Source organism: Phascolarctos cinereus, unplaced genomic scaffold, assembly GCF_003287225.1.
Source record: "Phascolarctos cinereus isolate Bilbo 61053 unplaced genomic scaffold, phaCin_HiC Scaffold_2;HRSCAF=192, whole genome shotgun sequence".
NCBI classification, from domain to species: Eukaryota; Metazoa; Chordata; class Mammalia; order Diprotodontia; family Phascolarctidae; genus Phascolarctos; species Phascolarctos cinereus.
The window spans coordinates 408,394,425-408,409,433 of record NW_027555625.1 but is presented as its reverse complement, the minus strand read 5'-3'; the positions used below and the strand labels follow the sequence as shown (position 1 = coordinate 408,409,433).

The following is a 15,009-nucleotide window of genomic DNA, read 5'->3' as shown; positions in this document are numbered from 1 at the left end:
GCTTTGAGAAGATAGAAACAAATTGAGTTAGGCTCAACTTCCAGGTTTAGATTTTCTGATTTAAAAACTAGGTAATTAATGGCCCCAGATCTAACAATACTATCTTCTAAAAGGAGTGAGTGGCTTCTGAGAAAGCCATGTCTTTCTCAAATCCACGTTCATTCAGCTCAGTTTCAGCTTTAGAATCCACACTGTGTACCCTAATGCAAAACATCGAATAATCTCACGTATCATCTATGCTGACATTTAAGGGTACCACTGACAAATAAGAGGTAGACCTCATAACATGGAGTGGGCATCAGACGCTTCTGTGTCTGGGGTCAGAAACATCCAGCAGTTTTTATCTTGTCATGTCATGGAGACAAAGAATCATAGATTTAAGAGTTAAAAAGCATATTAGTGGTCATCCAGGCCAAACCCCTCATTTGCAGCTCAAGAAAGAAAAGTGATTTGTCAAACTCACAAAGGTAGGAAATGGCAGGGCTGGCATTCAAATCCAAGTCTTCTGCCTCCAAAACTGAATGCTCTTGCCATTATACTACAATGGGAGCAGAAATCCTCAAAACCAGTAGATGGACTTAAACCAAAAAATCTATATGGAAAATAATTTGATGTTCTGGGTTTGTTCCTGCTCAACAGTGTAAGAAAATACATTGGTTCGGTTTAAGAAAGGACGAGGTAGTAGAAAGAGCATTAGCCTGGATGTTAGGAGACCTGGGTTCAGATCCCAGGTTTGAGAAATTAAAAATGAAAAGGTTGGACTACGTGATGTCAAAGGTGCCTTCCAATCTTGACAACTGTTTTAGGTGGTATTGGTGGTGTTCTGGGGGAGTGGAATAGAGAGGGAAACTTTGATACGGTTCCTAGTTCAGATAAAAACCAAACACATAAATATGAAGTATATACAATATTTTATATACTATCATATTTAGGATACATTATATAAAATGTTATATTTAGGTAACATATTATGTATAAATATATAATACATAGCAGTGTATAAATATACAGTATGTAACATTTTATAACTATTATAGAAACATACAATATATAAGTGTATAAATATATATTATATAATATTTTATAAATACTGTATAAACACAATATATAGTTTATAAATACTGTATAAATGCATAATAGCTTATAAATATAGAATTTACAATGTTGTAGGTTATATAAATATAGCATATAATAAATATATACTACATACTACTGTATAACTACACACTGTATATTATCCATCCATCCATAATATATTTATATAATATGTAAATATTTTAAAGCTCGATAGACATTTGGGCTTATAAGAACAGTTCATGCTAGGTTTTTTGGTAGAGGAAGGAACACTGGACTTGGAATCAGAGGACTCTAGGCTTTTCCATTTATTAGCTGTGTGACAGTGAGTAGGTCATTTCCCTTCTCTCTGCCTCAGTTTCCTCATCTCTAAGATGAGGGTGCTGGGCCGGATGGACGCAGAGGTTCCTTCTAGCTCTCAATTGATTGTGCTCTATAACATGCATTGTCCCTGCTGGCAGCAGCCATAGATCTTATTGATTTAGAAATAATTTGGGTGTCTTGTGCCTCTCTGGATCCTCACATGGCTCGGGACCCGCAGGGGCTCCACTTTTTTCAGTTCATTACACTGAACTTCCTGGAGGGCTTCACTGGCCCTTCTCCACAACTGGACCCATCAGCAGCTCAACTCTTATGCTCCTTTCTCTGCCAGCAGAGGCCGCAATAGTACACTTTTAGAATGCCTGTGCATTAACCAGCTCGGTGAGAGCAGAAAGAAAAGGAAATTTAATGACTGAGAGGCCAAGGGGGTCTTTCCCCAGACCTCCACTGACCTTATTGGCTACCGTGTATTGGTATGAGTACCGCTGTTTTCCACTCTTATCTTCGTACACCGTGGGGACGATCTTCAAGATGTAATCATGGGATGCAAGGGCTGCCAGAAAGATGAAATAAGGAGTACTATTAAGAAAGTTAGAGTTCTGCTTCCTATAATTAGAGAAAATGTGTGTGTGTGTGTGTGTGTTCGTGTGTGTCCGCACTCTCCAGCCTTATATTATGCCTAATTCACTCTGTGACCTTAGGTTCCTCTTCAGTAAAGTGGGGATAATGATGTCAGCCAACTTAATTTTATCCCCTAAATTAACCCAATTAATAAAAACCACTAAAGCTTGTACAAATAGAAAACACTGAAGTCCTTTAAGTGGTTGCTAAATTAGAAATGATTTGGTAGCACTCAGAGTTAGCCACTAAGGATTAATGTTCCCAAATTCTCTTCACTATAGTCACTTTCCTCCATACCTACTCCACCATATAACCATATAACAGGATAAAAAGCTAGAAGAAACTACAGAGAACATCTAGTCTAATCTCATCTTACAGATGAACAAACTGAGGCCCAGAGAAATGACTTGCCCAAGGTCACACAGCTACTAAATAAATAAATAAGTAAAAGGGCTGAGCCCAGGTCTTCTGGTTCTGAATGCTCTTTCCACTCTACCACAATGGTTATCATGGTTCTTCTGGTTTTTCCCAGACAGATCCTTGAAACATTAAACTAAGAAACTAGGAAGTTCAGTAGGAAGTGATTAGAGAGGCACTTTCTTTACCTCCTCGGCTTGATTTTATCTCCCTAGTTTTAATCTAATCCAAGCAAACCTAAACACTCTAAAACATTTTTCCCCCACAGAGAATTTTGCATAAGGAAGGTTTACCGTGGATCCTACAAAAGGGATTTTAGCTACTGAAGCATTTACAAACTATCCTTAAAAGCATCTCATTTAAAGTGGCCATGGTAGGTGGCATTCCTTGTCACTTGGGTACTTTGTCTTGGGCTGGAAATTTGTTTCACTCTGTCTTTTTGTGGGTTCTGCTGCTTCAGAATTTGTTTAGAGCCATTTTTTATGAGTACTTGGAGGGGTTTGGGGGAGAGCTCAAGCAAGTCACTGCTTTCACTCCGTCATCTTGGCTCCGCCCCTCCACTTGGGTACTTTGAAGAAACCACAAATGTGCCAAAGGATCTGTGGTCTCATCACTGTGGATGACCCCTCCAGTGGGGCAGAATCTCTCACCATGTGGGATTTCAGTCCACTTCCTTCCGTAAAAGTCACTATTCAGGATCTGTTAGGAGCCTTCCTCTAGATGAAGGGTTCTTAACCTCTTTGGTGTCATAGATCCCCCTTTGGTAGTCTGGTGAAATCTATGGAACCCTTCTCAGAATAATTTATTTTTTTTTTGGATAGGTAATATTGATCTGTATTTTTTTTATTAATTTATTTTGATTTATCAATAATCACTTCCATAAGCTTTCCAGTTTTAAATTTTTCTCCCCCTCCCTCCCCAAGATGGTGCGCAATCTGATATAGGCTATACATATACATTCCTATTAAACATATTTTTACATTAGTTATGTTGTAAGGAAGAATTAGAACCAATAGGAGGAAGCACCAGAAAGAGGAAACAAAACACAACAGAAGAAAAAAAAATAGCAAATAGTATGCTTCGATCTGCATTCAAACTCCATAGTTCTTTCTTTGGATGTGGACAGCGTTTTCCATCATAAGCCTTTGGAGATGTTTTAGATCCTTGTTATTGCTGAGAAGGGCTAAGTCTATCAATGTTAGTCATCGCACAAGGTGGCTGTTACGGTGTACAACGTTCTCCTGATTCTGCTCACTTCACTTAGCATCAGACCATACAAATCTTTCCAGGTTTTTCTGAAATCTGACTGCTCATCATTTCTTATAGCACAATAGTATTCCATTACATTGACATACCACAACTTGTTCAGCCATTCCCCAATTGATGGGCATCCTCTCAATTTCCAATTCTTTGCCACCACAAAAAGAGCTGCCATAAACATTTTTGTACATGTGAGTCCTTTTCCCATTTGTATGATCTCTTTGGGACACAGACCTAGACATGGTATTGCGGGGACAAAGGGTATGCACATTTTTATAGCCCGTTGGGCATAGTTCCAAATTGCTCTCCAAAATGGTTGGGTCATTTCACAACTCCAGCAACAATGCATTAGTGTTCCAATTTTCCCACATCTTCTCCAACATTTATCATTTTCCTTTTTTGTCATGTTGGCCAATCTGTTAGGTGTGATGTGGTACCTCAGAGTTGTTTTGATTTGCATTTCTCTAATCATTGACGATTTAGATCATTTTTTCATATGACTAAAGATGGCTTTAATTTCTTCATCTGAGAACTGCTTGTTCATATCCTTTCACCATTTAGCAATTGGGGAATGATTTGTATTCAGAACATTTTTAAAGGTATAAAAAAAAATAAAATACATAGGATTATAAAGGAAACCAATTATATTGAAATATGGTTATCAAAATGATTTTTAAAGAAATACCAAATTCTCATACCCTAGATTAAGAATCCCTTTTCTATGTCTCATTTATTTATTTATTTTTTGCTGTTAACATATTGAGTTTACTATGGCCAACACCATTCAGGTCTTGATCACCCTTTGAGTCACCCCCAATTTTAATTCTCTGAAGTCCATGGTCCTAGGATTCATAACTATATAGCAATACTAGAAGAATGTTGATGCTGGTGGATTTTTGAGTCAGAGATTGGTTGCTGAGTCTTAGCATCTTTTACCCATTTCCACCACTCCAAAATGGTAGAGTGGAATGTCGTAAATATTTTATGTATCCTTATCTTACATGTTGTCTTCCCAATAGAATATAAACTCCTTGAGGACAAGGATCATTTCATTTTTGTCTTTGTATCTCCAATAAGTGCTTAATAAATGCTTATTGATTAATTCATTGACCTAGGTGTGAATCCCAGTTCTGCCACTTGCAACCTTGGGTATAAGTGCTTAACCTTTCTGAGTCTCAGTGTTCTTAGCTGTAAAATCAGGAAGGTTGCTCTAAACCTGTGATCATCTCATCACTGCTGAAGGAGAAGGGGATAAGGTGAGGCTCAGGACCACTTCTGTTGGACTGCATTGGCTGAAGGAATGATCACCTCCTGGCCAGTGTATGGGTTTGGCTGGTCCTTGAAAAGCAGACACAGTACACAGTAACAGCCATGTTGCACGATGACTAACTTTGATAGACTTAGCCCTTCTCAGCAATGCAAAGATCTAAGACATCTTCAAAGGTATCAGGTTGGAAAATGCTGTCCATACCCAAAGAATGAACCATGGAGTCTGACTGCAGATCGAAGCATGCTATCTGTTCTTTCTTTTTGTTTTGTTTTTTTTTCCTCTTTCTTGTGGTTCCTTCTATTGGTGCTAATCCTTCCTTACAACATGACTAAGGTGAAAATATGTTTAAAAAGAATGTATATGTATAGCCTATATCAGATTGCATGCTGTCTTGGGGAGGGAGGTAGGGAGAGAGAGAAAAATTCAAGACTCAAAAGCTTATGGAAGTGATTGTTGATAAATCAAAATAAATTAATTAAAAAATACTTATTAAATTAAAAAAATATGCAAACTTTAAAGTGCTACAGAGGGCATCCCTAAATTCACAAAGCAGTTTTAAGCTTTAATTGCCATCATCATCATCATTCAGGTGCTATGGGGGACCTTGGGCTGGGCTCAGAATTGGATAATAATAATAACTCACATTTCTCTAGCTTAGTGGTTCTCAAATTTTCTGGCCTCAGGACCTTTTACACTATTAAGAATTATTGAGAAACCCTCCCCCAAAGTGCTTTTGGTTATGTGAGTTATATCTATCAATATTTACTATATAGCGTTTCACTTCTCAATGAGGGGGGAGAGGAAGGAGACAGGGAATCGGAAACAACTTTTAAAAATGAATGTTAAAAATTGTTTTTACATGTATTTGGGAAAAAATAAAATAAACATTTTATTTATTTAAAAAAGTATTAAAAAGAACTACTAAAAAAAAAAGGCAGACAGAGACTGTCACTGGGTGTGTGCTCCAAGCCTCTGAGCCTGGCTCAGCAGAACCTGACAGCCTCTGCTTCACGAGTACACTCTTTTAGAACCCAGGGTCACCTCCACGCTATGCTAAAGCATCAGAGCAGCTCCTTTTGGGGAGGAGCCCTGCTTGCTAGAATTAAACCCATTTGTAGTCACTACAAACAGGACTCAAGACCCAAAGACCCAAATCTCTGGAAAACACTTTACAAAAGGTGTTGAAACAATGAGTCAGGAGTTTTCTTTTGCGAGGACACATAATGGAAGAGTGGAAAAAACAGTGGACTTGGGAGCTGGAGAAAGTGGGTTTGATTCCTAGCTCAGGTATTTACTGATTATGTGACCTGAGGCAAGCCACTGAATCTCCCTGAACCTTACTTTCCTTCCTGTAGAATGGGGATAATGATATCTGCTCTGCCTACCTCACAGAGTGGTTCTGAGGGAAGCATATTCTAAACTTCCAAGTACCACAGAAATACAAATTCTATCACTTAGATAACAGATTTCAAGCTAGAAGGGACTTCTGAGTCCAGCTAGTTCAAACCTGTCATTTTACAAGTAAGGAAACTAAGGCCCAGAAGGCCCAAATGACTTGCCAAAGGTCACAAAGATAGCAGGCATCAGAGAGGGGGTTTGAACCCAGGGCCTCTGACTCCACTATGGCATTCCCTCCCCCATACCACATTGCCTCTTCTCCCTTAGACTGAAGTTTCTACCATGCTTTCACACATAGGGTGCCCCAATCTCTCCCACCCACTTCCAGCTGCCTTCTCAGTCCCATGTCCCCCAGTCTGCCTAATAAACAGGGAAGGGCAGAAAAAGTTTTATCATCTTCTTTATTCTTCTACCCACAGCACTTAGCACAAGGCAAGAATCCTGTAAGAAATGACTTTAACAAATGTTTCCTTTGTACTCTGTATATAGAGCTTTGCACCAGACGCTAGAAGCCATAAGATCACAGGCCCATAGATCTCTCCAAAGAAAGGTCTCAGAGGCCATATGGTCCAATCTCTTCATTTTATAGATGGAGTCACACAGTTAGGAAGCTTCAGAGAATGAATTTGAACCGAGGTCTCTGAAGCCAGAAATAAAACAGACAATAGTCTCTAATCTAAAGGAGCTCATAATTGTTAGAATAAAAAGAATATTGGCTGGAGATGGTTTTGGGTCCTAACACTGACCAAGGCATGAGGGCCTTCTTTCAGGCTCTAGTATTCTTTCAGTGATGAGGTTGGACTGGGTGATCCCTAAAGTGCCTTGAAGCTCCTAACATTCTATATTTTACATGCCAAGGTGAAAATTCTCGCTCAAGGTACAAAGCAGAAAAGCCTGGCCTTTTCTGGGAAAGAATGAGATGCAGGGACAGCTCAGTGGATACAGCACTGGCCCTGCAGCCAGGAGGACCTGAGTTCAAATCTGGACTCAGACACTTTGACCCTGGCCATGTCACTTAACCTTGATTGCCTAAAAAAAAAAAAGAAAGAAAAGGGAAAGAATGAGATGTTCAGTTGTCCAGGCTATTTGCTATGCATGGCAGCAGCCTTGAGGGAAGGGAAGGAACCCATACAATGCAGCTGCTCTCACAGACATACTGTAGCCTCAGGATGGAACACCATTCTGCTGACTAAGAGCTCCAGGGACAAGAATTTTAAAAATGTAAAGAAAGCCAGAGGTTAGCAACAGGAGGGAAGAAGAGGAAGTTGGCAGACAAGGTTAAGGCTATCTCTCTGGGGCCGGTTGGGCAGATTTTCAAAATGCCAGACTACACTTTCCATTATGGAAAACGTAAAGTCCTCTAATTTCCTCAATAAAATTTTAATTCTGTTTTACAGCAAGATGAGGATGGGGTAAAGCTTCAGGATTCCTTCACCAGCTCAACCATCTCATCCTGCCCTCCTTTCCCCCGACCCCCTTTCTGGTCCCCCTCCCTTGGTGAGTATTAGCCAGCTGAAGTATGCAGTGTAACCTTAAGCAGAGACTGGCTGCTGCTTCAGAACACGAAGCATTGTCAACACCCAGGAGCCCCAGCAAGAGAAGAGAAAACTGTGTTCTTGGCTGGGAGCACGGACTCCACATCTGAGGCTCTAGTTTCCTCACTCCCATCAACTGTTATTAAGTGCCAAATATGTGCCAGGCACTGTGCTAAGCATTAGGGATACAAAATCCATTATTAGATTGTAAGCTTCTTCAGGGCAGGGCAAAAAACTGTCCCTGCCCTCAAGAAGCTTACAGTCTAATAATGGATGGAAGGGGAAAAGGAGAACAATGGCTGGACTAGATCTCTAAGCTCCCTTTATTGATGTAAATCCTGTGCTATATTTGGGACAATATTCCTGGGCCATACTTTTGTGTCAAAAAACACACACGTACCTGAGTGGCATAGGGGGATATGGGTATAAATCATACATGTGCAAGTATTCATATATGGGGGTATGTGTTCAGGCCTGTTTCATTATAGGAAATGCCTAGAAGTTGCAAAAGGGTAGAAAAAATAATGGACCATTTCAGGAATGGGGATGGATTACAAAAGGGGTGAGGAAAGAAAATGGGAAAGCCAGCCATAGGATGGCAGAATTTTAAGAAGTGCAATGCCTTCAGTTTACAGAGGAAGAAACTGAGGCTGAGAGAGGCTGCCCATTGGAGCCAAGATTCCATTCAAATTCCATCGCTCTTTTCACTCCGCCATGTGGCCTCTTCCCAATGCAGAGGTTATTTATGGCGTGCACTGTGTGGTGGGTTCTGGGGACATGGAGATTAATGATGACACAGCGTCAGATCCTGAAGGAACTTGGGTTCTAACAGTCTCTTTTTCCATCCACTAAATAACAAATCCCAAGCCCACACACATTTAAGCAGAGTGTTAGACCTAGAATGAGAAGGTCTGGATTGAAATCCTGACTCAAACATGAACCAGCTGTGTGGACCCCAGGAGGAAAGTAACTTATAAAAGTAATCTTTCTGAGCCTCATATTCCTTACCTACAGAATAAGGATAATAATCGCACCTATTTCCCAGTGTTTCCATGAGGCCCAAATGAGATCGCATATGAAAAGTACTTTTCAGACCATGAAGAGCTATCCTTGTCAGATTATCCTATCCTTATTAGAGGAGCCATGGTAGTAGGGCAGCTAGGTGGCCCAGTGGCTAGAGCGCCGGGACTGGAGTTGAGAAGACTCATTTTCCTGAGTTCAAATTTGGCTTCAGATACTTACTAGCTGTGTGACTCTGGGCAAGTCACTTAATCCTGTCTGCCTCAGTTTCCTCATCTGTTAAGTGAGCTGGAGAAGGAAATGTCAAACCACTCCAGTATCTTTGCCACCCCAAATGGGTTCACAAAGAGTCAGACATGACAGAAATGACTATACACCAACAAGCCACAGTAGTAGCTGGGAATAGTTGTAACAAGATAACACATCAAACTTGACCTAGCTGCATAAACAGACTAAATCTCAAGGTGTGGCTACATTTGCAGAATCTTAGCTTTCCCTCAGTAAGGATCACATCACAGATTCTGATCCCAGGGCTCAAGAGCATCAGCTATAATTCTGCTGGCCTTTGAGCAAGCAGCAACATTTCTGCTGCACTGAAGAGCCCAGTGACTGAAGCGTGCTTCGGTCTGAGATACATACGGTTAGAAGTGAGTTTATCTTCTCCTCCCAGAGCGTTGAATGCTCCATGAATGTTCTGAACCTAGAGACAAACATAGCTTGTGTCGATCATTTCTACAGAAGATCAGAGGAACTGAGAGACATTTATCATAGGATCTTAGACGATGATTTAGTGCAAGGGTTCTTAACTTTTTAGTATCACGAATACCTTTGTCAGTCTGCTGAAACCTATAACACCCTTTTCAGAAGGCTCTGTTTTTTTAAAAGACTAGGTCTCTCTATCCTAGATGACAAAAGAAAGATGCTAAAAGATCTTGACAAGTTAAAATGAGAATGCAAACTAATGAGACGAATTTTAACAAATAAAGTGTAAAGTCCAAGAAAATCAACTTCATGTGTCAAAGAGAAGGGTAGTGTGAATAGACACCAGTTTGCGTGAACAAACACGTGGGCATTTTAGCAGATGGCAAGCTTGATGTGTACCAACAGTGCAGCACCGGCCAAGAGAGCTGATGGAATCTCGGGATTCATTAAAAAAGGACTAGCATTCAGAGCAAAGGAAGTAACAGCCATGCCATCCTCTGTCCTGGGCAGACCATATTTTTGCTATTAAATGTTCAGTTTAGGGCATCAGATTTTAGGAAGGGAATTAATTAACAAGCTGGAGAATATCAAAGAGGGTGATGGAGATAACAGATGGGCTTGAGACCGTGAAGTGAGGATTGGTTGAAGGAAGGGGAGGTGTTCAGCTGGGAGAAGAGGAGACTTGGGGGTTTGAGGGAGGGCAGGGACAAGATAGATGTCTTTAAGTAATTTGCAGAGCTGCCACATAAAGATTAGACTTGTTCTGCTTGATGCCAGGGATCAGAGCCAGGATGTTGCAGAGAGACATATTCAGGCTCTATGTAAAGAAAAACTTTCTAGTGATTAAATCTGTTTTAGATTGTAATTGGCTATCTCAGACCACAGGAGGTCCATAATCACCGGAGGTCTTTGGGTGAGGTAGGACGATCATTAGTCGGAGACAGAGAAATAAAGCATTTATTAACTGCTTATTATATACTGTGCTAAGTGCTGGGGATACAAATACAAGTAAAAAGAAAGATAGTCCCTGCCCTCAAGAAACATACATTCTAATGGGATAAAATAACACATAAAAATCAAAGAAGGGTGGAGGGGATGGCCATGGGTTACTTAGAACCTTAGAACCTTCGTCAAGGTGTGAGCTAGAGCAGAAGTGAGCTTCGCCATTGTGGATCCTTACTCAAATGAAGGCTCAGGGAATAACTTATCATCAGTCAGAGGTGGAGGTGTCGCCAAGACAGAAGGTAGCTGGGGCGTAAGCAGAAGAGTCAGAGAGGTGGAAGGCTAGGGGCTGAGTGCGGCTAAAAGTCAGTATTGCTGGCATTCCTCAAATGGAAGTTCTGGGGAGGAACTCATCAACCGGAGAGGCAGATTTTATAGATGGAATAGCTGTTTAGGTATGGCTTCAGACAGATGACCTCTGTGGTCCTTTCTAACTCCAAGATTCTATGATGGCATCCATTTTAATACTTGTCCTTCTAGGTAAAATTTCTTTAATGTCTATACCTTTTGTGTTAATTTATTCATTACACTTCCTTTCTCCTCAGCCCCCTGGAAGTTGTCTACCTTACGATTCAAATGAGATAATTTAATGAATTCCTTTAGTTTCTTACAATATCTTAAAATATTTAAAGAACAATTAATACTACTTGAAGAATTTTCAGAAAAGCACTTCACTGAGAAATGGAATGAAACAGTTTGGTGTCTCTCAGAAGACAAGAATATGAAAGAAGTTTTGCTGAAACATTTCCATGCCAACAAACACCTTCCATCATTGCATGTTACTGGCCTTTCAACTTTAGAAATCTGTCTTCTTATAGCAATGAAATATTTAAATGGCATTTATCAGGATGAATCTTTTAACTTTCAATGGTCTATAATGAATTTCAGAAGTTTAGCCAAAGGAACTCCCATTTAGTTTATAATTTTGAAAAAACTTGTCATGAAGGCATTTGAACACTTACTAGAATTAGTGAAAGCAATGGAAAGAATTATCAGTAAATACAAAGAGAGAATAGCAACTGGTGAAACTGCTTTTGGACAGTAATCAAATTGTGCATGCTCTACAAAGGTATCCAAATTGCCCTACAGACGTCAGCCAGTGGATAGCATCTTCACTGAGCTGGTTGTGAATGACCAGCAGTTTAGGTATCCGAATAAATCAAATTATGTCCCCAGAAGTCCCAGGGTCGTAAAAGTTAGCACTATGACTTGTAAAATCTCTTCCCTGACAGAGCATTTCCTATAAGACATATTCTCTAGGTAGTCTTTAGCAAGCCCCTCCTTAAAATTTAAAAGATAACAGAAACTTGAGTTCTTACAGATTAAATTACCTACAGATGAATTTATAGGTCATCTTTATGCATGTGACTTATTGAGCTATTTTATTTAGATTTCAAAGTTTGTAATTCTGTTTGCCTTGATGCGTGTTTATATGCATTTGAGGAACATGTTTTTAGTTATAATATTAGAAAAGGATAACATTTAATCATCTTATCAAAAAGTATAGTTACATAATGGCACATGGTAAGCACTACATAACTGTGAATTATTCTTGTTACTTTACTGAACAGTTCAATGGTCACTACATGTCTCTTGCTACTCTTCTCCACTATACCTGCTAATGTCAACAACTTCCTTCTGGACACGCTTAAAGCTGGACTTTGGTGACTCCATGGTTTCCTCTTTCCTCTTGGGCTCTTTTTTCTTGTGTTCATTTTCTTCCCTTTGCCAGCTGAGGCCTACCACAAAGTTGCTCATACTGCTTCTCACAGATTTCCTTTCTCAAGGAGCTCTGTCTATTCACATGACATTCGAATACTTCCTGTACAGACAGAGCTCCCAGATCCAAATCTCTAGCCTTGAACCTCCTTCTAAAGTCCCACGTGTCTAGCTGTCTGAGGACACAAAGACATTTGATTGAGGGGAGGGATACGGGCAATTTCCTCTCCAACAATTAATCCCTCCAGACTTATTAATCACCTCCTGTCATGTACCAGGCATCACACAACCAAGACGTGGCTCCAGTATAAAAATACAGGGATAAGAACTAGATCTTGTCACTTCACCGGTGTAGCCCTCTACCAAAGCCAGACCTTTGCTGTGACTTTTAAGCTCAGAGGGTTCCCTAGAACACTAGTTAGTATGTGCTAGAAGTGTAGAAGTGGGATTTGAACCTAGGGCTTCATGGCTTCGAGGTCAGCTCTCTATCACCCCACGCTGCCTCTCATAGAAAAGCACATAATAAAAAAGTATGTAATAATAGATAACATTTATATAGCACCTACTACATGCCAGGCGCTGTGCTAAGCATTTTCCATTTATTATCTCATTTGATCCTTACAACAACCCCAGGAGGTAGGTGCTATTTTTATTATTATTATTCTCACATTACAGATGAGAAAACTGAGGCAAACAGAGATTACATGCTTACTTGCCCAGGGTCACAAAGCTAGGAAGTGTCTGAGGCTGGATTTGAACTCCAGTCTTCCTGACTCCAGGTCTGGTGCTCTATCCACTGTGCTACCTAGCTGCCTCCGAATGTGCAAAATAGAAATCAATGCAAGGTGATCTATGGAGGTTGGATGGAGCAGATCGGGAAGGACTTCACAGAGATGCTAAGAGGCAGAGGGTGAGAGGAGAGTATATTCAAGGCATGAATGACAGCTGCTGAAGAGATGGGAGACAGAGCATCTTGGATGGGGAACAACAAAGTGGAAGCTCCGAGAAAACAAAAAGGAAACCACAGCTGGCTGGATTGTAAAGTGTGTTGAGGGACATTACATGTAAGAAGTCTGGAAAGGTCAGCTGGGCCTAGCTTGTGACCACCTTAAAATGCCAAACACAGGAATCTGTATTTGATCCTAGAAGTCTTAGGGAGCCCCTGGAGTTTCCCGAGTAGAGGAGTGATGTGGTCAGACTCGCACGTTGGCAGCCGTGTGAAGGACAGATCAGGAGTGGGAGGAAACTTGCAGCAGGGAGGTCAATTAAAGAGGCTATAGTTTGGGGAAGAGGGGATGAAAAAGTGACCTCAATGCCACTGTACTGGCCAAAAATCTGTCACTTCTTTCAAATATTTCCACTGCTTTCAATACCACTTCAATATTCCTAGGCCACCAGTCTTAAAACATTGGATTCATTTCCCATTGCTCTCTTTTACCTCTTAGATCTATCTCATCCATCCTCAAATTCTGCCACTCTGCAAGCCATTCTTCTCCCCCACACCCCCTCCCTGCCCCATTCCCACTCTTCCCCATCCTCCGCTGTCAGCTCATCACAGCGAGGCTCCTAGTCCAGCCCCTCAAGCGTTCATAACCAACCCAGTGTTAGTGTCTTCAGCCTCTCCTTCCTCCAACAAATCTTACATTTGCATGCAGAGGCTATCATGATCATCTTCACATATTTAGTCTATTTTTTAATGAGTTCCAAATTCTGTCCCTCCCTCTCCCCTCTCCCCCACCTATTGGGAAGGCAGGGAATATATCATCAATTTTACATGTGAATTTGTCTATCTTTAAAAGCTAGAAAGTACACGTGCTATTATTATCCCCATTTTACAGTTCAGGAAACTGGGGCAAACAGAGGTTAAGTGACTTGCCCAGGGTCACATAGCTAGTAAGTATCTGACACTGAATTTGAACTCAAGTCTTCCTGATTACAGGTCCAGCATTTTATCTACCATGCCACCAGTTGCCTCTAGCTCCACTACCCCATGAAGGCTCTCCAAGGTCCTAGAAGCAGTTAGTGGAAAAGCTAAGACGAACATTCAGAACTTCTGACATTATATAAGCATGCACATCTTCTTCACCTGCCTATGGTCTATCACGTCAGTTAGATTAAGAGGCAGCTAGGTGGTACAGTAGACAGAGCACTGGACCTGGCGTCAGAAAGACCTGAGTTCAAATACTAACTCAGACACTTACTAACTCTGTGGTCCTAGGCAAGTCATTTAACATTGGCTTCAGTTTCCTCACCTGTAAAATGGGGATAATAATAGCACTTATTTCGCAGGGTTGTTATGAGGATAAAATGTTATCGTGATAATATTTGTTAAGCCCTTTATAAACCTTGAAGTGCTATCTAAATGATTGCTATTATTATTTATTATTTTTACAAATATATTTAGAATAGGGATCTTTTTTTGTCTCTGTGCCCTTTGGGTAGCACACATAGTTGGCACCCCATAAGTATCAGTTGATTATTTCTATGGAAACTTATGAACAAGAAATGGCAGAGGAAACATCACCAAAGACATACAGGACTGGAAAAGGAGGTGGGTTAGTCATGTTGTTGGAATAAAGGATAACAAGATGCCTGTGTTGGGAGCTTCACTGTGGTCTGGAGTCACAGACCCTGGGTTCGGATCTTGGCTCCACTAATTCTTTCCTATGT

At 40.6% G+C, this 15,009-nt stretch overlaps 1 protein-coding gene and 1 pseudogene across 5 annotated transcripts in view; one reads left to right on the top strand and one right to left on the bottom strand.

The window, feature by feature from the left end:
- ERGIC1 (endoplasmic reticulum-golgi intermediate compartment 1) overlaps nt 1-15,009 on the bottom strand; it is a 152,995-nt gene that overhangs the window by 21,123 nt on the left and 116,863 nt on the right. For all 5 annotated transcript variants that reach the window (XM_078150552.1, XM_020969168.2, XM_078150553.1 and 2 more), the window contains 2 exons: nt 9,556-9,616; nt 1,848-1,948 (listed from right to left, as the gene is read on the bottom strand). In XM_078150552.1, coding sequence (XP_078006678.1) covers nt 1,848-1,948; nt 9,556-9,616 — 162 coding nt within the window. The remainder of the gene's footprint in view (nt 1-1,847; nt 1,949-9,555; nt 9,617-15,009) is intronic.
- LOC110196045 (origin recognition complex subunit 4 pseudogene) lies at nt 10,720-11,750 on the top strand (annotated as a pseudogene).